The sequence below is a fragment of the Sphaerulina musiva genome (genome assembly GCF_000320565.1).
Source record: "Sphaerulina musiva SO2202 unplaced genomic scaffold SEPMUscaffold_5, whole genome shotgun sequence".
NCBI lineage: Eukaryota > Fungi > Ascomycota > Dothideomycetes > Mycosphaerellales > Mycosphaerellaceae > Sphaerulina > Sphaerulina musiva.
In genome coordinates this window covers 848,101-870,936 of record NW_016017387.1, presented here as the reverse complement: position 1 = coordinate 870,936, position 22,836 = coordinate 848,101, and the positions used below count along the sequence as shown (strand labels likewise).

The 22,836-nt window shown below is 38.8% G+C and overlaps 1 protein-coding gene across 1 annotated transcript; it reads left to right on the top strand.

The window, feature by feature from the left end:
• Window positions 1–862: 862 nt before the first annotated feature.
• On the top strand, window positions 863–11,481 carry SEPMUDRAFT_117200 (uncharacterized protein; the record flags this gene model as incomplete). The annotated part of the gene is made up of 3 exons (XM_016901316.1): window positions 863–868; window positions 10,752–10,843; window positions 11,313–11,481. 3 exons carry the CDS (start codon window positions 863–865, stop codon window positions 11,479–11,481), a joined length of 267 nt encoding a protein of 88 aa, XP_016760750.1.
• Between the last annotated feature and the right edge of the window lie 11,355 nt (window positions 11,482–22,836).

Sequence of the window (22,836 nt, the reverse complement as noted above, 5' to 3'; positions counted from 1 at the left end):
CTGCCCGCAGTTTATGCCCGCCGCGTATATTGTGTACCGTGCCCAAATATACGCTAACGTCGGAATTCTATAAATTCTATATACGCGACGCGTACACATACATATATTAATCCGAGTTAATTAGCACTATATACGTATAAATTTACGTATAGAATCGATAGCGATTCTCTAGGTTCTGATTAGCTAACCTATTTTAAGTATAGCCGACGACGATTAATAGATGTACGACGCGATCAACAAGATAGCCGTAGAGCCGACGCTAGAGCCAATCGATAATAATAGCGAATACGAGCAGTATTACACCGTACCCGAGTAGCTAAGTAACGCTTCTTCTCCGGTTGTTAGTTTACCGGCTTTTGCTTCTCCGGTTGCTAGTTCTTCGCGGCTACGTCGACCGAGCCTACGTCTTATAAAGCGACTACCTACAGTACTATAGCTCGATCCGTACGAGATACCTAATAATAAGGAAGAGGCAGAGACAGCGCCAAGTACGCCGAGTAGGGGTAGTAGTAGGCCTATACGGCCTAAGGTAGTAGCGCAACGACTAACCGCCTTAGGCATATACTATTCTGCGAGTCGAGAGGTATAAGATAACAGTACGTAGGCGGCGGCAGGATCTACTAAGCGACGGGCATTGTTATCGTACGTTAGTAGGATTAAGGAAACTCCTATAGGGGTAACGCGAAGTCTAGTATACGAGCGGTATATAGCAAAGGGTTTCGTGTGTCGTATGTATTCGGCGGCGGAGATAGAAGAGTAGGCAGGTAAGAAGGGCAGCAATACGTACGCGCGGTGTCGTTATTCGGGGAAGCAATATAAGTAGTTTATACCTATACTAGTAAGTTTATACCCGTACGCGTTGATGCCCGTATATTATTTGCTTAGTAAGAGTAAAAACTTTAGGTTTCGACGAGTCAAATTAGGAGCAGGCATTAGAAAGTTATATATTAGCAATTTTTATATAGTACAATTTTTAATTCTAAGTCGATTAGTACTATCTCCGTATTTATAGACACAATTGGGGGCATTTCTCTAGCCTCTTATTAGTCGATCTTATCAAAGCTTACTATTAGTAGTATCCTTATCGCTATCGTCCTATAACTGTATGTCCTAGGTAGGCGCTATAAAACTATTATCTTTACTACGCCGTCTGAACAACGCTAATAATAGTAGCCGTATACCTCCGCGCTCGTTGTCCTTATCGCCTTGCTCTTGCTATATATCCGTACCTAGGCCTCCGGCTATTATCAACTCGTCCTTATCGTCTCGCGTAGAGCGTCTACCTCTCCTGCCTAACCGAATAAAGTCATTCTTATTAAACTCTATCGAGTCCTTATTATTATATCCTTGCTCTTGCTATATATCCGTACCTAGGCCTCTAGCTATTATCAACTTATCCTTATCGTCTCGCGTAGGGCGTCTACCTCTCCTACCTAACCGAATAAAGTCATTCTCGTTGAATTCGAGCTCGTCTGTAAGATCCTTATTTATAATCTTATTAATAGAACCGAATTGTTCGCTTCTACGAGTCGTCTACCGTAAAGGCAGGTACGTGTCTTAAGTGTCCTTGTCGCTAGTATTCTCCGGCAGAATTCTTTAGTCTCTACGTCTTTCGATATCGGCTTCGCGGGCAATACCAGTAGTGCCTAGTAATATAGTAAAGAGCGAGAAATCGAATAGCTTCTTAAATATAATATACTCTGAAGAGTTTTTACCCTAGATACAGCTATATATCGGAGACTAGAAGCAAACTCTCGTACTATAATATTAACGACAGCCTTATTAAGGGTTATACCTTACGCCTTGTAGACTGTTATAGCAAAAGCAACGCGAATTAGAAATTGCTCTCTATAGTGCTCTTAGCCTCCGCGGTAGAATAGTCGCTTAGATCGAAAGATTGGAATAGTAACTTTATAGCCGAATTTATAAAGGAAAGGACTATTGTAATCTGCTCGCCGGATGCGTAGAATAATAGTATATAGCAACGTATCGCGCGGATATGTCGTACCTATTAGCTATTCAATATTATAAAGAAAGCTAGTAGTACTATTTACAAGACCGGATTCAGTCTATATATTAGTAAGGAGTATAATCTTATAACTAATAGCAACCTCAATCTTATCCTCGAGTTAGCCGTACTTATCTATAGAAGCGCGGCTGCTAATAGTTTTATTATTATGCTTAGCCTTAAGCCTAACAACTAGATTGTTAGTCTCGCGAAGGCGCTACTCGTTGTAATCTCGGACATCCTTATTTCTAAAGTAAATGTATATAGTATTATTAAAGGAACGGCGCTCTTTCGTACTTAAAGAAACAGCCGTACGAGCAGCTAGGGTATACCAATCCTCGTAACGGAGTGTATAATTTCTAAGTCCCTCTAAAGCAGCGCGGAATACTAGCTAACTATTGCCTTGTTAGCGTATCAATCGTATTAATTCGAGGGTTTAGTCGAACGCGAGGTATACCTAGTAACCGGATATCTCTATTAGCTTGTTGCCGGGTACAGAGAATAGCGGAATACTAGAAACTAGTAGTAATTAGAAGAAGTCGCTATAGAGAATAATGTTTATGTTATTGCCGAAGAAGGTACTACTAGGCCGAGCTTATAAGAGTCGTATCTCAATTATCTTCAATTGAGTTAACCCAATTATAGACTTTTCGTCAATTACTAGGTAATTGATATCGTTAAGCGCTGCTTAGACAGCTTGAAGTGTAAAGTTTGAAAAGTTTGTATAGAGTCTAGCTATTAATAGCGTGTACAGCTATACTAGTTAGTACCAATCGGAGGACTAGGGCTCTACGCTACGCTCGTGTCGCAAGAACCTATAAATAGGCTAAAATGAGTTTGATAATATAGGACTTGCCTATACTAGTACGTCTATCAACATTCAAGAGAAGCTGCCCTAGGTTTTTGCTAGTAAGAGTATCCTTATAATAACGGATAACAACGTCGTAGAGCAGGCGTTACTCTAGATTAAGGAGGTCTTTCTACCCTATTGACTGCGAATCTATACGGAGTTCCGCTAGATTTGCAGCTATTTCCTCCTTCTAGTAGTTACGTTGTAGATAATAATAGAGATTAGGGAATTAAGTAGCGTATTTGCTAACAAAGGTAGACTAGTCTACGTTAATGTCAATCTAGCGATTGCCGAGAGCATTAGGATCGCTCTCCTGTCGGGCAACGTTGTTGAGCTTACCCTAGTATACTAGATTTTCATCCTCTTCAAGAACGCGTTCCTTAAAGTCCTCGGCGTCAATTCGTACTTACACTTTACGTAACGGCTTCTAAAGAGGCGCTAGGCATATGTCTAGATAGGTATAGTTACGGCGATACTAGCGGTAGGTATTAGAGTATCGATCAAAGGCATACTATCTATCCTGTACATTACGAAGTGTTATTAGTAGAGCCGGATAAATACGCTATAGGCCCTCTAGTAGAAGAATCCAAGTACGACAATAATCCTCGTATATAGAATCAGCCGGATCGTTCTTATACTTAGGGAAGTAACTCAAGAGCCGTAGTATACCCCTTAATAGTGCCTTTATTACAGGACCCGTTAAATTACACTCTGTAAGAGCTAGAAAGTAAGTGAATTCTTCGTAATAAGGAGGCCGCTTAAGGTACTTCGTCTAGTATAATTTACCCTTACGGTAATCCTCTTACGGAGGGGCTTCTTCGTCGTCGTTAAGAGCTATAATACGGCCTTGGTTAGAGGGAAGGCGGTAGTCTACCGATAAGACAATACGAGTGCCCTTTTGTAGATAAAGGCCTAGTAGCAAATAGTATACCTCCTAGGCGCCCTAATTACGGCTACTAACTATCTTATTTATTGCCTTAGCTATAAGCTGAATAATCGGTTAGTTAGTCGAGGAAACTATCGGAATTAGTATCTTCAATGTCTCCTTAAACGAGAAGGAGGCAACCTTAGCCTTAGTATAGTATTTGCCTAAGTATTCAATAGTAGCCTAAAGGTCTATATATAGAGATATATCTGTGTTAGCGCGCTAGGCTAGAGAAATCAATAGATTGTAGTAATTTAGTATAGTTTAGTTACTCTAGGCGCAGAATATCCAGTACGTAGGGTTACGCTTTTTACTAGTTTCCGCAGATAGTTGTAACTTACGCAGAAAGTAGAATCGATAGAAGGTAGTAGGGTTATTAGCTCTCTGGTTTTTCTTGCGACGTTAGTAGTAGTCCGAGCATTTATAGCGCTATATACGGTTGATTATATTAGAGAGGTCTCTTAAACTGTTAGTAAGTTAAGAACCTCCTAGGCTAATAGCTCCTCTATCTGCTTCTACGGCAGTTCTACGTAGCTTAGGATTAAGAGCAAAGAGATGTCGGCGCTAGATGTCCGTAAAATTGGTACGCTTATGTTCGCTGTCTATATTGAATAATCCGAGTATATATAACTATACAAACCTATAGGCGTAAATACTACTGCGGCCCTAGAATTCAAACCGATACTAGTAGTCTTGAATATAGAACTTAGGCTTAATTACTATATTAATTAAGCAATCCAATCGTCGCTAGAAGTAGGTAGTAGCGATATATAGATTGTCGCAGAGCGCAGCCCGAGAGAGTTTGATTCGACTCTAAGAATCGCCGGCCTTCTACCGAGTATAGAAACTGCTATATTGATTAGGAGATATAAGTTTTATTAAGGAATCCTACTATAAATTAGCGGCGCTGAACGTAAAGAAGAAATCCGGGGTTCCTAGGAAGCGGCAATAGGCTTCTAAATTCCGCTTTATACTAGTATAGTACGTAGGGGTTCCTCGAAGGGACGATGCAGACCGTATAATAGTATTAAGCAAGCGTCGTACCTCTAGATTATTAGGTGCCTCAAATACAGCTCTAATATCTTCTAGTATTGTACTCCGGTAGTAAGGGTTAAGTTTAACAAAGAAGCGTAAAGAATTCTTAGTTTGCATCCGTATCTTAGTATTGAATACTATATATCGCTATCGTAGGTAACTAGCGAAGCGACTATCTTTATACTTAAGTAAGTAAAGTACGTACTCGCGATAGGTAATATTGCGGTCCCGGGATTGGTTTATCTCTATAAGGCCGTAGGGGTAAAGAGATAGAAAAGCAAGTAATAGTATTGCTTAAGATTTAATCTACTCGGATAGCGGACGTTCTTCTATATTAGGCCAAGTAAGTGCTAGTCGCTGTTAAGGCTATTGCCTACCGAGAGGGCGAGTACCTACCTGTCGACGCAGATTATATATATCGCGGTCTACGTCTAGAGCTAGTATAGCGCTACTATCGAACCTATTATTATCGCTATCGTCCGCTTTAGCAGAATTCGTAGGATTGGCCTCTAGTTAAGTCCGAGGACGTTGATTACTAACACTATCCCTACTAGGTCTATTATCTCGGTATTTGCTATTGTTAATATAATCAATAACATTACTATTATATAGCAGGTCTACTTAGGTATCAATCTGAATGTTTCGGTATCCTAGATAGTATACTTTTAGGAAGTAGAGCTACTTTAGAACAACCTCTTTGCGTACCGTAAATTCTTTGCTAAATTAGAGCTAGCGCGTATATCGATTAGTAATATCCTCGTTATTCGTATTACTTGGTTTCAATACTACGATATTAAGATCGGCTAGTATAAGTAGTAATTTGTTATAGACCTAAATAATATCTTTTAGGAACGAGACAACGTAGCCGCGATAACTCTACTACTGTCCGCGGATCTGAAAGCATTCTACTTAAATATGTATACGTACTATCAACATCTCTTCTACTATTGTCGGCTCGTTAAGGCTATAATCAATACGGCTAGGATCTATCTTATTAGTAGCGGATATAAGTAGAGGTATACCTTGCTTCTTATTCTTGTCGCCCTCGCGCGATTAACTGCGACAGACTTTGTATATATTAGTATATAGTACAGATTCGATCTTGAAGCTTTAGAGATCCTAGGCAAACTAGCGCTTATTATATAAGTAGTAGGTCGTTATAATATCCGAATCGAGAGCATCGTTGAAATTATCTAGTAGACTACCGTTAAACTCTAACAGTACTAGTTAATCAAGATCGCTATCGCTATCGGTAAATAGAGGTAGACTATTGCCTTCGTTAGTAAGCAAGCGTATAATACAGCTCTAATGCTGTCGCTCCTTCTAGCCGGGTCTAGAGGTAATTCTACGTTTACGACGTAGTACGGTCTAAGAGCTTTAAGTAGACTCGATCTTGTCGTCTAGCGTAACAAATACAAAACTGGAAGTACCGAATTCGTATAGTATCGACTCGTCGGCGGCGTCTAGTATAGGTTTATTATCTAAGGTCCGAGATAATAGTATATATAGCTCTGTCCGAGTTAATATAGGCGAAAGTATTTAGCGACGCCGAAGGAATTTACGATAACTACGGGTAGCCGAAGACGTCGTCTAAATTCCGAATTAGTTAGCAATTGACCTATGTTGCTAACGAAATCGAGGGTTATTTATATTACCTAGAAGCGATAGCGACGATTCAATATTATCTAGCGGAGTATCGGTAAATATAGTAGAGCTTGATATAGTACCGATTAGTATAGCTGTCTCGGCGCGGAGGCTAGATACGGACGTAATAGGTATAGGTATTAGTATAGGGCTCGGTACGACTATTATTGTAGGTAGGTTTAGGTTCGGGTTTAGTACCGATCGTTCAAATCGGGTACTAAGACCGAATCGACTTGTAATTGATTAATATTAAGTATCGAATCGAGGATCGTTCGTATAGGTAGGTAATAATAATTTATCGTTCGTATTAGTAGGTAGTCTACTATATATAGGTATAGCGGCAGGCGAGGCGTACGGTACGAGTAGCTAGAATCGGCTACTAATACCGAATTAGCTCGTAATTGCTTAGTACTATATCGTAAATCGAGGATCGTTAATGTTTGTCGGAAGCGCTAACGACGACGAAGAGGCGGTTAGTACTAGTGCTAGTACTATAGTAGTACGTAAGGTAATCTTCGTCTTCTTTGTAGAGGGTATATACTAAGTAGGAGGTATACTAGGCGCTATCTGTCGATAATCGGCGTAGGTAGTAACAGGCTTGCGGTATCCGGCGCGTTTGTCTACGAAATAATTCTTCGCTCGCTAGTAGCCGCGGGCATACCTCTTTATGTCTAGATAGTCGTCGTCGTAGTTAGATTCGAATTCCTTATCTAGATCAAATTGATTAGGTCGATCTAATAGGAGAGTACGCTTGAATAGTCGTTTGTTTAGTAGTTCGTCGTCGCCGCCGGCGCCGGCTACACTGCTCTAAATAGTAGCTATTAACTAGATTGGCAGGTATAGATATAGTAAGATAGGGGAAGTACAGTAGGTTTAGGGTAGGTACGAAGGTAGGTATAGAGTAAGTGCAGGGGGTATAGGGTAGGTGCAGTAGAATAGTAGTAGGTGCTTCATAGTGCTTAATTCGGCATATAGTTCGGTACGTCGGTACGGTCTGTAGTACGGTATATATAGTATAGTTCTGCGAGGTAGTTAGCGTTATTAAGTTTTTACAAACGTAGGTTTGCTAAACACTTTATTAGAAGGTATATAGTTTGTTAAGCGAGTAACTTCTTTGATAGCGTCGTTCGGTAGTAGCGTAAATGTCTTAGTGTCGTACGGCGGCGGTAGTAAGCTCGTCGTTGCTGTCGTCGGTTTGATTCGGCGTATAGTCGATAATTCGGTTGATTTTGGCGTAGGGTTCTATAGTTCAGTTAGGTATATCGATTCGGCGTACAATTGTCTTAATTTCGGCGTAGGGTTCTGCAATTCAATACTAATTGTCGATTCGGCTAGAATTAGTCTTGATTTCGGCGTAGGGTTCTGTAATTTAGTTTAGCGTATCGATCCGCCGTGTCTACGAGTTAGTTAGCGGTGTCTACGGTATAGAGGTAGTATTAAGTATTTAAGAACATAGGTTTGGTTCGGAGTTTTTTAGAAGGTATATAACCTAGTACATACGTAACTTTTTCGACGGCGTCGTACGGCGGCAGCGGCGTAAATATCTCTTCGGCGTATCGGCGGTAAGGCTCGTCGTCGCTGTCGTCGCTATCGTCGCTGTCGTCGCTATCGTTGCTTACTGTCGTAGACGCCGTACGTTCGGTCTTATAGTAGGCGTTCGGTTCGACGGCGTGTCGGCGGCGGCGGCGTATCGTCGGTAACGTAATTTCTTCGACGGCGTATCGGCGGTAGACGTCCGTAGCAGCAGTATACTATATCGTCGTCGTCGTAGTAGTAGGTATCGGTACTGTCGGTAGTATAATATCGGTATAGACGGAAGGAAGTTTAGAAGTAGAAGTAGAAAGTTCAAGTCTGCTTACGTTATCGTAATACATTATACTAGAGGAAAATTTTTCCGGCTCCGAAAGCCGCGCTCCGCGCGCCTACCTTACTACGTCGTACTATAATATATAGCGCTACGCGCTGCGCATATGCGTACGCGACGTATATAACGCGACGTACGTAACGCAACGTATACTACGCGCGTTGCGCGCGCGTTTGATGCCTCCGGCGGGTATAGTAGTCCTTCGCTTCGCTACGGAACTGCGCGGAGGTGCCTCTCGCGGCTACTGCGTAGACCTTTTTTTTTGGCGCCTACGGCGGGCTTTTTGAGATAGTAACGTATTCGGTTTAGCGTGCTCTACTACAAAGGATACGCCAATTAGAGCGTACGCCTTCGAGGGATTTTTACAGCTATATATACTATTCCCAATTTGATTAGCCTCTACTCCCCTCCTACGCCTAACCTACGCTACGCTTCGGAAGGCTAGGGAGGTCGTTCCGTACTAATAAGAGTAAACTACTATATTAGTATAGATCGCTATACTCGCTAACGGCTATATTATACTACCGCCCCCCCCCCCCTCCCTATAAGAAGCGCTAGATAGTATATAGTAGTAGATAACAAGTTTGAGGAAGATAATAAGTTCGAGGAAGATAATAAAGACAATAGTAATATAGATATAGACGATAAGTTTGTATAACTAGCGCGTACCTACCGTTGTATTAGACAGCTACGATTTAGGCTATAGAAGAGGAGGACAGGCTGATAGGATATCTCTAGCTCGTAAGTAGCTACTAGTAAAAGCAGCTACAATACCCCTAAAACAGAGAGTAGTTTATAACTTTTGCAAGGGGTTCTAGTATAGAGGTAGCTGTTTAGAGAGGCGTTTATTTAACTATAGAGAATATAACAACGTAATATACGTTTCTCGTTAGATTCGATACTATTATTCGTATTATCGGTCTAATACCCTACTACTATATTTTTATTACTGCTTAGTATATAGCTATACTAAATGTTGCTATTAAAGAAAACAGTATTTTATACTAAGATAGAATTTGAGATATACGTTGAAGCCTTAGGCCTTAAGCTTAGCCTTAGCGCAGGCCTCCCGCCGTTTATAGTTAGAGCTCCCGCCGTTTATCAAAACCCCTAAAAAGTAGAAATTTTAGAGAAAAGAATCGAGAAAATCTAGAAAAAGGTATCTTTTTTTTCTATATAACCCTAGGATACCCGGTAACTTTAAGAAAGCCTAGGCCCTAGGAAGGGTTTTTATATATAGCGGGAGCATAAATTTTATATAGCGGGAGGCATTTTAGGGTTAACCCTAAAGTTTAGGCCTTGGTGTTGTATAAAGAATTTTCATATACGCTAACAGCACTTCCTCTACAAAGTCGATAGAGCCGGCGCGCGGATTCAGGCTACTACTAGAGCGATAGACGCGACGACATTACGAGATGTACGCGAGATTGGCTAATAGAGAGACAGGGAGATGCTGTCGATTGTAGTAGGTAATATAGCCGAAGATAGCGGCAATCGCGTTTTCGGCTTAGAACTAGACGCGACGACGCGACGACGCGACGACACGACGACACGACGATACGACGAGATGTACGCGAGATTAGCTAATAGAGAGATAGAGAGATGCTGTCGATTGTCGTAGGTAATATAGCCGAAGATAGCGGCAATCGCGTCTTCGGCTTAGAACTGATTCAGCTACCTCCGATAGACTATAAGTGCCTAAGGGTATTAGGGTTAATCCTAAGAGGCCTCCCGCTATATAAAAAAAAGCCTCCCGCTATATATAAAAACCCCCTAGGAAGCCTAGAAAGGGAGGTAGAGAGTCTAGAGAGCCTAAGGGATAGAAGGAAGGAGAAAGGAGGATAGGTAAGACCTTAGCCCTAGTAGATTAGGTAAAACAAATAGGCTAATCGGAGCTTATTCTACTAAGGTAATATAGGAAGGTCAAAGTTATTAAAGTTATTAAATTTCAATTAAATTAAAGGAGGTCTATTAAAGCCTAATCAAAATTAAAGGTACTAATTATATAATCGATTGATCTTTAGGCCCTCTATAGGTTTGATTAACTAGGGACTACTCTAACTCTATTATATATTGTAAACCGTAAGGTCTAAGGCTAAGGGTACGTAATTACTTAATTGGTACGGAACGACCTCCGAACCTTCCGAAGCGTAGCGTAGGTTAGGTAAAGGGGGGAGTATAGGCCTACCAAATTGGGGATAGACTCTCTACCTAGAGAAATCGACTCGAAATCGTACGTTCTGATTTGCTGAATCTACGCGGTTTGATTGGCGCGATCCTTTAGGGTAGAGCGCGCTAAATCCACTAGACCTAATACAGTACTACCTTAAAAAAAAAGCCCGCCGCAGGCAGGCAGACTGCCTACCTACCTACCTATCTGTCCCTATAGGCTACCTTGCCTAAAATTTACTAAAGAAGAACAAAGAGAAGAAAGGACAAGGAGAAGGAGAAGGAGAAGGAGAAGGAGAAGGAGAAGGAGAAGGAGAAGGAGACGGAGAAGGAGGAAGAAGAAGAAGAGTAGGAAGAAGAGACAGAGAGAAGAGACAAGAGACCTACGCGCGCGCGTACGCGCGCGCCGACACCGTGCTACTAACGGGCAGGCCCGTAGGACATATTAACTTAGAATAGGGTCTACAACTAGATAGAAATAGGGTCTATCTATAGCCCTACTAAGAAATTGACACGAAATCGTACAGTTTAATTAGTACGGAACGACCTCCGAGCCTTCCGAAGCGTAGCGTAGGTTAGGTAAAGGAGGGAGTACAGGCCTATCAAATTAGGAATAGTGTATATAGGTATGAAAATCCCCCGAAGGCGTACGCTCTAATTGGCGCGATCTTTTAGGGTAGGGCGCGCTAAAAATCCACTAGACCTAATACGTTACTACCTCAAAAAACTGCCTGCCTACCTACCTCTCTGTCCCTATAGGCTACCTTGCCTAAAATTCAGCAAAGAAGAACAAAGAGAAGAACAAAGAGAAGAACAGAGAGAAGAACAAGGAGAAGAACAAAGAGAAGAACAAAGAGAAGAACAAGGAGAAGAACAAAGAGAAGAACAAGGACAAGGACAAGGAGAAGGAGACAAAGAAGGAGAAGGACAAGGACAAGGAGAAGGAGGAAGAGGAAGCATACGCGCGCAGGCGCGCGCGCATATAGGTATATAGAAAATTGGCCGACACCGTACTACTACAGGCAGGCCCGTAGGACATATTTAGCGCAATTTCTAGAGGTAGAGCATACTAAATCTACTAGACCTAATACGTTTTGGAAAAAGCCCGCTATAGGTACCTACCTACCTATATGTCCTTATAGGCTACCTTGCCTAAAATTTGGAAGAGAAGAAGTAAAGAACAAGAAGAAGAGAAACAAAAGGAGAAGGTAGAGGTAGAGGTAGAGATAGAGATAGAGATAGCGATAGAGATAGAGATGTCTAGGAAGAATAGAGATACCTAGGAAGAAGAAGTATAGAAGGAAGGAGAGACAGCCTAAGAAGAAGAGATAGACTAAGAAGGAGAGACAGCCCGAGATAAAGAGATAGCCTAAGAAGGAGAGATAGCCTAAGAAGAAGAGACAGCCTATATTTGATGTTTTGAACTATATACTATAACTATGTTACCTAATAACATACTACCTATATTATCTAGTTTAATAGCCCGAGAAGAAGAGAAAGCCTAAGAGAAAGAAGACGCCTAAGAAGAAGACGCCTAGGATATATACGTATATATACGTACGAATATACTAGGTAAGCCGATATTCTGTACTATTAATAGGTAGGCCTATAGGATATATTACTTATAGATTAAGGTATCCTATTTACTTCTAAGTTCTAGAGTACGTTCTACTACTACCTAGGGGTATAAAGTGGCCTAAGTATAATATTTTACCCTTAAATAGATAGACAAACAGAACGATAGAACTGGATAATAGAGTAACAGCTCTATATATACTATAACTATAAGTAGGATAACTAGGTAAGACTACTTAATAATATATCCTATAGGCCTGCCCGTTAGTAGTATAGAATGTATACTAATCTTAAACTTTTATAGTACTAGTACTCTCTAGTTAGTAGTAAGGGTAGCAATCTATACTAATATAGTAGCTTATTGCTATAGTAGCTACGCAAACTACTTATCTATAACTACTAGCTTAGCTCTTAGTATTAGTATTAATCGTAGGAGCAGTATCAATTGTAGTATCGCTATAGCTAGCCGCTAAGTAGTAGTACTTCCGTATATATTAGTATATAGCTCTCTACCTACCTTATACTTGCAACGTATACTATTTACCTATAATATAGCGAAATACGTATACCTACTATAAGAATAGCCCTTTACGTAATTATATCTAATAGTCCCTTTTACTACTACTACGCGCCGGCTATACTATTGCTAAACTAGCCGCTAGGCCTCGCTCGTCCTCGCTAGGTAGCGTTGCGTTATGTCGATTTGGATCGAGCTGCTTAGGAAGAGTAGGTAGCCGCTAAAATATAAAGGCGCCTATATTAGTAGCATACGAGCGTATTTAATAAGCGCTACGTTTGCTTATATAAGGCGGCGGCTTAAGAAGTCTATATGCTTCTCCTATTGCCGTCGCTATCGCCGTTATAGTTATTACTATTACTAACTTGGTATATAGAATATACTAGAACTCTCTAAATCGCAATAGCGTTAGGTAAGTAATACTATTAAGTTGTATAGGTAAGCTATATCTATAGTCTTTATAAATACGCTAGTATATATACTATATATTAGGTTAGTAGCAATCTTCTCTTACCCTTTGTTATACTTCTACTTCTATATCGCTATAGCCTTAAGCCCTCGAACGTCGATTATAGTTTTTATAGTATAGTAGAATAGCCGGTTTACGAATTATATAGAGAAGGTATTCTATACTATAGATAGTAGATATACATAACAGTTAATATAACTGTTGTAGAATAGTACTATCTATAGAATTAGAGTAAGTATATTATTCCAAGCGCTTGCTATCTATTTCTTAAGACCTATATATATACCTTTACCTACTAAGGATACGTCGTAGCCAAGATAGGGTATCTTATTAGTCTAGGCTTTAACGTACTTCTCTTTATATACCTACTAGTACCTCTCGAGATAGTGTATTATCTTAAGCTAGCGTATTGACGTATCTTTCTAATTATAGCTACTACGCTTGTTAATAGCAACTAGCTATATAATGTTGTCTACCTCGTCGTCCTATATAGCCTCGGGTATCTTGTTTTTGCTATCGCTAGCCTCGTTATAGGTAGCGCCCGTAAGTATAGCTACGTATATAGCTATTATCGAAGAGCTGCTCGGATCTAGCGAAGCGCAATATAGCGTATACTATCTTCGCTCTTCTGCTACCTAAAGATCTTATAGGCCTACGCCTTAACTATAGTATCTATATACTATATATATAGTGTAAACTCTATCTCTAGCAATATAGCCTCTAACGTAATCAAAGCCGTACGGTCGCAATTATAGATAATAACATCCGGCTCGTCGATACTATATACCTCGAGAAGACGCTAGAATATGCGGAACACCTACTTATACCCTTTAAACGTCTTATTAGGTATAAGGATATATACTAATAGTATAACGACGCCGAGTCTAGTAACTACGTTAAAGCAGAGTAGTAGAAGCCCGCTAGTATAGATCTTGTATATATAATCGAAATCTTACTGTATAGTTGTTATCCTTAAAGAACGCGATAAGTTGTTGGTAACTGCTTTGTAGAAGAAGTTATTAAGCAGTTACTAGCAATAAGTAGTTCTAGTATCCTATCTACTAGTATTAGGCTAATAATTATATTACTACGGATCTGCGCAAACTCGTTATAAGTATCTCGAAGTATAGGTCTAGCGGTAATTCTAGTTAGGTCAGCCTTAGTAATAAACTAAGCCTTCGCTAGTATATATATAACTATAGGTAATACTCTATTTGTATAATAGTTAGCTAGATACTTATAAAACTCGTTACTACGTACTTCTCGTCGGTAGTAAGGCAGGCCGGCCGTAGCTATACTCTTATAGTCATACTTAATATACTTACTAAAACTAATCCTTATCTAATATACTAATAATCACTATAATACAACAGTTCTGCTTAGCTATCCTCTTACCTAGCTTCTTTAATAGCCTACTAAGACGATTCTTAATCAATTTATTTATATAGTTACCTCTCGCGTACTTAGGAGGGCGTTTCTAGATAGTCTTAGTATTCTTCTTCTTTATACAACTATTCTTTTACTATAATATACTGTAGCGATGGCTAGAAGCCTTAAGATAATTAGCGACTATAGACTCTAATACAAATAGCTCGAGTTTATATAAGGGCTTCGGAATCGAAAAGCGTTAGTAATAGCTTCGTCTATCTCGGTTTTAGCTATACTTTCGGCTCTACTACTATTGTTGTCGGAATTAGAGCGATTGCCGCTATCTTCGTCTTTATTACCTATCTCTGCTCGCTAATTAGCTCGGGTTGGCCTCTAGTACTATAGGACTAGTCGCTACTAGATTAGCTAATAAATTACCTATAGCTAATATACTATCTTTGTTGAGGAGTATATTAATAGACTAATTGAGCTCGGCATTAGTCAATATAGCCTACGCGAGCGTCGGATTAAGTAACTCTATATTAAGATAGAGTAGTTTTGAACGTATCGAATACATATATAGGTAGGTAGAGGAACGTAGCCTTAGGCTTAGCAAGGCCCTCCCGCCTTTCAAAATTTATGCTCTTACCTTTTATAATATAGTAATAAAAGCGTACTAACTCTGTACAACCCGAGAAATAGATTAGAGCTTACAACTTTTCAGTTAATATAGTTAGTATATTAGTAGAGACCTCGAATTTAGCTATTAGCCTTAGAGAGCTTAGGCAACCTAATTAGGCTAGATAAATATAGAAGAGATCTTCTTTTTCTTTAGAAATAGTAGGTTACTATAGTCCTCTACCTTAGTAGGTTTATAGTACCGAGCGACCGCCGAGTTGACCGATAGTCTAGACCTATCTATTATAGGGCCTCTAAGGTAAACATATAGGTTATTGATACCCTAAAAAGACGGGAGCCGTCCAAGAATAGTTGATAATATTCTAGAATAGCTCGGAACGAAAAGAAGAGGATTGATGTGCTTTTTAATAGTTTTATAGAGCCGGTTATTAATCGTAATAGTAGCTGCCTATTCTTACTCTTTAACTGTAAGACTAACCTACTCTAGTATTAAATACTTCAAGTTAATAGTATCGATAGCTTACTAGTATTCTTTTAGGACCTAGAATAGGTTTAGAAAAAGATAGGCTAGAATACCCTAGAATAGGTTAGAACAGTTCCTTAAAGTAGTATCTAGAGCAAGTAGTATATATCTAGTAGGAAACTAGCCTTAAGACCCCTGATTATAGTATCTAGCTCGGTTTTACTATTAGAATAGTAGAATAGGTAAAGGTTTCAAAGGGTAGCTACGGCTTTATCTATATTAGCGGATTAGAGGCATAGAATCTATTTAATATACGGGTTCCTATTAGGAATAGATGTAGTAGCGATATTAAAGGTAGCGGAATAATATAGAGGTAGTAAATATAGTATAAGTTAGCCGATCTTATTCTATAGTAGTCCGGAAGCGCCTAGTAACCCTAGAAAGAAATACTAGAAGAACTAGTAAAGGAAGTAGGCTACTTACTAAACTCTATAGCAGTAGTATATTAGTATTTAAAAAAGTAGGAAAAAACGTATAAGGACGCGCTTTTCCGAAAGTAATCTATTATATTCTATAGTTTATCTACTTACTATACTCTAAACAAAGAAAAAAAAATATCGGTAGCTTATACTCGAGGACGTACGCCTAAGAGAGGGGGCAATATTAGGATCTATACCGGATAGATATAGGTAAATACTAGAGAGACCTAGAATAGCCTAGAAGAAGCCGAGATAGGCTAAAACGGGCTACTAGGACTTAAGAAGATTTAGGAACAATATATACCGCCTAAAGAGAGCTATTATAAACGTCGGGCCAACAAATTTTAAACGTAGGGCTTAAGGTTTGCCTTAGGCAGGGTCTATCCTAAGGCCGCATTCCTGTTACTTATTTCTAAAGTAACTGTTCTAACAACATATACTTACTTATATCTATATACATATATCTATATACATATATATATATATATACATATATACGCGCGCTATTATTGGCTTTATAGATACGCTTGCTCTTAACGATTAGCGTACGCTAATTAGCTACGAGTTTCTTCCTAATATAGGTAATTACGACTTCTTAATAGTTAACTAGACGTAGGCAAATACCGACCTCGATACGTATATAAAGTAGCTATTAGTATTGCCGGAAAAAGAGAAGGAGTAGGAGAATAATAATAAGCTAAAGTTTTCTACTCTTAGTAGCGATAGTAGTAGCGATAGTAATAAGATACGACTACTTAAGGCTAGCGAGGCTAGACTAATACGTCGTATTGCTGCCGCCGGCAAAGGAAACTAGTACGTACGATAGTACTACAACAAACCCAAAATTCTCGATCTTACTAATCTACAAATACCTATATACCGAAAACGTATACCTACTAGGCCTATTATAAAATCCTCATTCTACGCCGAAAGCAAATCGAAAGAGTCCAGCGACTCGGTAAGTAGCGTAAAGTAGGCTAAACTATATAGAGACAAGTTCCTTATATATAAGTAGAATATAGAGCTCGAGGATACTATTAATCGCCTATATAGCAACGGATTAGATATAGATATAGATATAGACGTAGATGTAGACGTAGACGTAGACGTAGATACCGATACATTAGACGACGTAGATATAGGCTCCGATATAGATAGAGCCAAAGGCGCGTAAACTATAATAAGTACGAATTAAACTAATAGAATAGTAAGAGCAGAACTAGATCCGAGCTAATTAGGAGGTCAAGAACTCGAGAAAGTCTCTTAGTAGTAGTAGGTAATATATACAAAGAGCTCGGAATTAGAGGAAGGAATTAAGGACAATTAGTTATTAACTAAAGCCGACGCCGAAACCGAGGACGAGACCCCTAAGCATTCTTATTATAGCTATACCTTTTAGTCCGAGAGCGCTATATATAAGTATCTCGTTGCCTATAGACAGTGTTATAGGATTTTATAGTCTTGCAATAGTAGTAGGAAGTATAACGAATCAACTATAGCTAAAATTCCTACCGGTTTGCTCTAATATACGCCTATAGAGACATAAAGAAGAAGCTTGTCTTAGGTCGTACCCCTCTTAAGGACAAGAAGACATAGAAGAATAGATACCCTATCCGGATTTAGGTCTACGCGCTAGATAAAGATAATCCGGTTAAATAGTCCTTCTTAGTTAGTATATATACAAAGTATAACTATCGTAGCGTTAATACTATAGGACTCTTATTCTATTGCCGTAGGGAACAAAGTAAGCACTTTCGCAAGGCTCTGTTACGGTATACGAGGAATAGAGTTATACCTACTACTATATATATAATACTTAAGAATAAGTTTACTATACGGCCTAGCCTATTAAGTACAGCTACCGTACTAGTATTACGTAATATCTATAACGAGTTTGCGCGCTTCTGCTATAGTATTATTAACTGTAGAACCCTAGTAGATATAGTAATTAAGGAACTTAGTAACAATAGCTTCTTCGTTATATACAAGGTTAGCGACGATAACAATAGGCTACGCTGTATCTTCTTTGCCTACCTAGAACTTATTAAGATCTATAAAGAAAATACGAAAGCACTTATTTATGACTATACCTATAGTATATACGCTTCTAGCCTACAACTCCTCTGTTTCGACTTTATTATACGCCTCGGTTAGTACCTACTACTAGCTTATATACTTATAGAAGATAAGACGTTTAATAGATATAAATAGGCCTTCTAGTAAATAAAGAAGCTCTTCGAAGAGTACAAGATCGGCTATAAATGCCTTAGAGAAGGTACTTCTAGTAGCTTATACTATACTATATACCTAGTATATAGATACAGTAGTAAGAGCTAATATATATAAGCTATTCGAATAGGAGAAGAACAAATATACTAATCGATACGTTGCTAGTAAGCTTATAGAGGAGTTTATCGTACTCTATAAAGTATATCGCTTTACTCCTACCGAGGATACCTTTAATTAAGGCTACGTAGTTATCGACAAAAGCGCTAAGTATAGCGAGCTTAACTACTACTAAAGTAATAACGATACTATGTTTATAGCTACTAAGACAGACGTAGAATTAGAGAATAAGTTAGATATTATTGTACGGCCGCTTAACAATAACAAAGCTATTACTGCTATAGTAAAGGATATATTAGAGCGCTAGTAGAAGGCTTAACGTTACCTATAGACAGCTTAGTAGCTATATAAGGAGCTCTGTATTAAAGTATAGACCTAATTAACTATATTACTTTAGTCTAGAAATCTTATCCTCTAGCAAGGGCACTTATATCGGCCTTAAGGTATAGACTAAGAGTACGCGAAACGATATATTATTATTCTTCTACAAGCTAGGACTATATTACGACAGCTACCTAGATTGATATAAGGTAGAGCTCTTAATTGCGTAGAATCCTACGACTCTACGAGTACTAAGTATATTAGATAAGCTATTATAGGGTTTTTATATATAGCGGGAGCATAAATTTTATATAGCAGGAGGCCTCTTAGGGTTAACCCTAAAGTCTAGGCCTTAGGTATACTTCTTTTTTATACAACGCCAATAGTACTTCCTCTATACAAACATACGTACATACGCGCGCGCGGTCGTAGTATATAGTATAGCGTACTACCGCAAACGGCGATAAGAGTAGTAATACCTTAGGTATATCGCGATTTAGGCTACTACTAGAGCGACGACGCAACGACGCAACGACGCAACGACATAACGACGCAACGACGCAACGACGCGACGACGCGACGACGCGACGACATAACGACGCAACGACGCAACGACGCAACGACGCAACGACGCAACGACGCGACGACGCGACGACGCGACGACGCGACAACGCGACAACGCGACGACATTACGAGATTGCTGTCGCTATCGTAGTACGTAACACGTCAAGAGAAATCTTCCTATCTATAGAGAAGTATGCCTGAGGTTTTCGTGCCTAAGGGTGTTAGGGTCAACCCTAAGAGGCCTCCCGCTATATAAAAAAAAGCCTCCCGCTATATATAAAAACCCCTATTATACTATAGTATAAATATAGTTATATATACCTAGGGTTTAAACTATATCTATTAGTAGAAGTCAAAGCTTAAGGCAGAGCTACTAGTAAATACTAAAATAGGCTTTGTACGATCTTATTATACTAGCCTATTTACGCGGACAATAGGTATTAATTGCTTATATAGACTCGAGGGTATAGAGCTACTCTTAGTTAAAGCATTTAATAAATTCTAGATTATTCTAGGTACTACTAACATAGCGCTATCGCTATCTAGAAGGCGTCTACTTAAGCTAGTACAATGCCTTTAGAAGCGTAATATAAGGATAGCTTAATTATATATATAGTAGGTACTACTACTAAACGCTATAAGCTAATCGGTACCGAGCTTAATAACCCGAACAACTCTTACTTACTTAGTAACGGTAACGAAGCGACTCAACTTATACGTTATAATAGTAGGCCTTAGGTACCTATCTAATAGAAGCCGAACCGCCGTATTACTATACTAGAAGGTAGAAAGTACTATATATATACGTTTACGGTAGGTATATCTGTCTTAAGAATAAGATAGTATACAACTTACGATATAAGTATAAGGCACCTTATAGTAGCTATAAGAATTAGTATAGTACTACTACTTTACGACCAACAATAGTACTAGCAATCCTACCGGCAATAGTACAAAGTTAAGGCTAAGGATAAGGACAAGAATAAGCGATACGTATATACTACCTATTTATCTAAATAGCAAGCTCAAATTACTAATATATAGGCTTAGATAAATACCTTAGCTTAGCGGATACTATAAATACTAGTATAACTAGTATAACCGGTAGAGCTAGTATAGCTAGTATAGCTAGTATACGGACGCGGTAGCTATAGTAGAAGTAGTAGACGTAGTAGAAGTAGTAGACGTAGTAGAAGTAGTAGATGTAGTAGAAGTAGTAGACGTAGTAGAAGTAGTAGATATAGTAGAAGTAGTAGATATAGTAATAGTAGTAGCTACGGTAGATATAGTAATAGTAGTAATAGTAGTAACGGCGGCAACGGTAGTAGACGTAGTAACTACAATAGATATAGTAACGGTAGTAGACGTAGTAGATATAGTAGATATAGTAGATATAGTAGTCGTAGTAGTTGTAGTAGTTGTAGTAGTTATAGTAGTTCTAGTAGTCATAGTAGATATAGTAATAGTAGTAGCTATAGTAGATATACTAACGGCGGTAACGGTAGTAGATATACTAACGGCGGTAATAGTAGTAATAGTAGTAACGGCAGTAGACGTTGTAGTTATAGTAGACATAGTAGTTATAGTAGAAACTAGGGTATACTGCTAGCTATACCTATATATATCTCTACGCGGCTAAGTAGGCCTATATTAAAGAAGCGACAGGTAGAAGAGATATAGAATAAGAGCGGTAACAGCTATAGGGACAATAAGGACAAGAATAGTATAGAGCTAGTAATACCTTTGCGCTCGTACTAATATATTAATTAGTAGGCTACAGTTCAGGCTACAACGTAACAACGGAATACGGGATATACGCGAGACTAGCTAATAAAGAGTTAGAGAGATGCTTATAATTGTAGTACGTAATATAGCTAAAGGCAGCAGCAATCGCGCTTTTGGCTTAGAACTAATTCTTTAAGAATTTACCTCTAATCGACTATAGCCTAATAACTTACTATTAAACAAATCTGTTACTCTAGTATATTATTGATATAGTTATTCTAATGTTCCGCTATACCTAGTTTGTAACTATATATATATATATATTGCTAGCGCTGTTGCTGTCTAAGGTTAAGATGTACTTTGAGATAGAGTCCGAAAATATGGCCTAAGGCATAGATCCTGCCTAAGGCAAACTTTGGGCCCGACATTGAAGATTTATTAGCCCGACGTTTGTAATAGCCCCCTAAAGAGGGGTAGATTAAGTTATACGTCCCGATTATCTATTAATATATTCTAAATTAGACCTAAGGAATCTAAATTACCTAGGAACTAGGCAGTAGTATAAGTATAGATAAGGGGGAGAAGATATACTTATACTCTTCTCCTAGGCGATTTAAGTACTACTTTTCTAATAGATACTTTAGCCTACGCATCTTATCCTTCTACAGGTATACTAAGTAAAGGTAGCACTTCTATATTAGCTAAAGTATAGCTACAACGTTCAACAGCTATATATACTAAGTAAAGGTAGCACTTCTATATTAGCTAAAGTATAGCTACAACGTTCAACAGCTATATAGCTACTGCTACTAGATATTAGAGTTTACTATAAACTTTCGTGTCTTCATAACATATTACAATTAATAATAGTATTATTAGCTTTAAGTTCAAGAGATATCTTAGGTACAAAGAAGTGTAGATGATTCACAATCGAGTTTCCTATAAGCTTTATAGTTTTTTAGGATATACGACTTGTACAGTACTCTGGAATCTAATATAATAATCAAAAGAAAAGTTATAGACTTATATATAGCTTTTTAGAAATATGTTTCTAGAGTATCGTAGAAGATAGTACATAGTAAGTATAATCTCGATTATATTACTAATTTTACTAACGCCGCTATAGCAAAGTACCTATACTATATTTAATATAGAGGTAGGAACTCTGTATAAGGAAATAAAGTATATAGAAGAACCTATTGTTAAGGTAAAGAAGATTGCCCTTTTTAACCCCGGTAGGTCTGTTAGTACTACTTTAGTATAGGGTAGTTATATAATTAACGTACTAGAATTAATAGAAGCCTAGAGGGGCAACTAATTCTCGGCAGGCCTTTTTGAGCTTAGATGTAAAGTAAGCTCTACCTATTCTATTTTATATCTCTGCTAGTTCCTTATATAGGACATATGTATATAGTCTAGTGATCTACTAGCTCTTAGCGTCTCTCTTACGGCTACATATTCTATACGTACTTTATAGGCTTAGCTATTAAAGTTGTAGTATATCAGATATTTAATTGTAATATACCCTCTCTACCTAAGGATACAACTCGGCCATTATAGTCATAGTGCACCAAAATTATAGTTATAGTGCACCTCTGCCTTAGGCCACAACTTTCTGGAACGTTGTACCTACCTTATCTACCTACCTACCTACCTACCTACCTGCCTACCTACCTACCTGCCTACCTACCTACCTGCCTACCTACCTGCCTGCCTGCCTGCCTATCTATCCCTACGGGCTACCTTGCCTAAAATTCAGAAGAGAAGGACAAGAAGAAGAGAAGCCCAAGGACAAGGACAAGGACAAGGACAAGGAGGAGGAGGAGGAGGAGGAGGAGGAGGAGGAGGAGGAGGAGGAGGAGGAGGAGGAGGAGG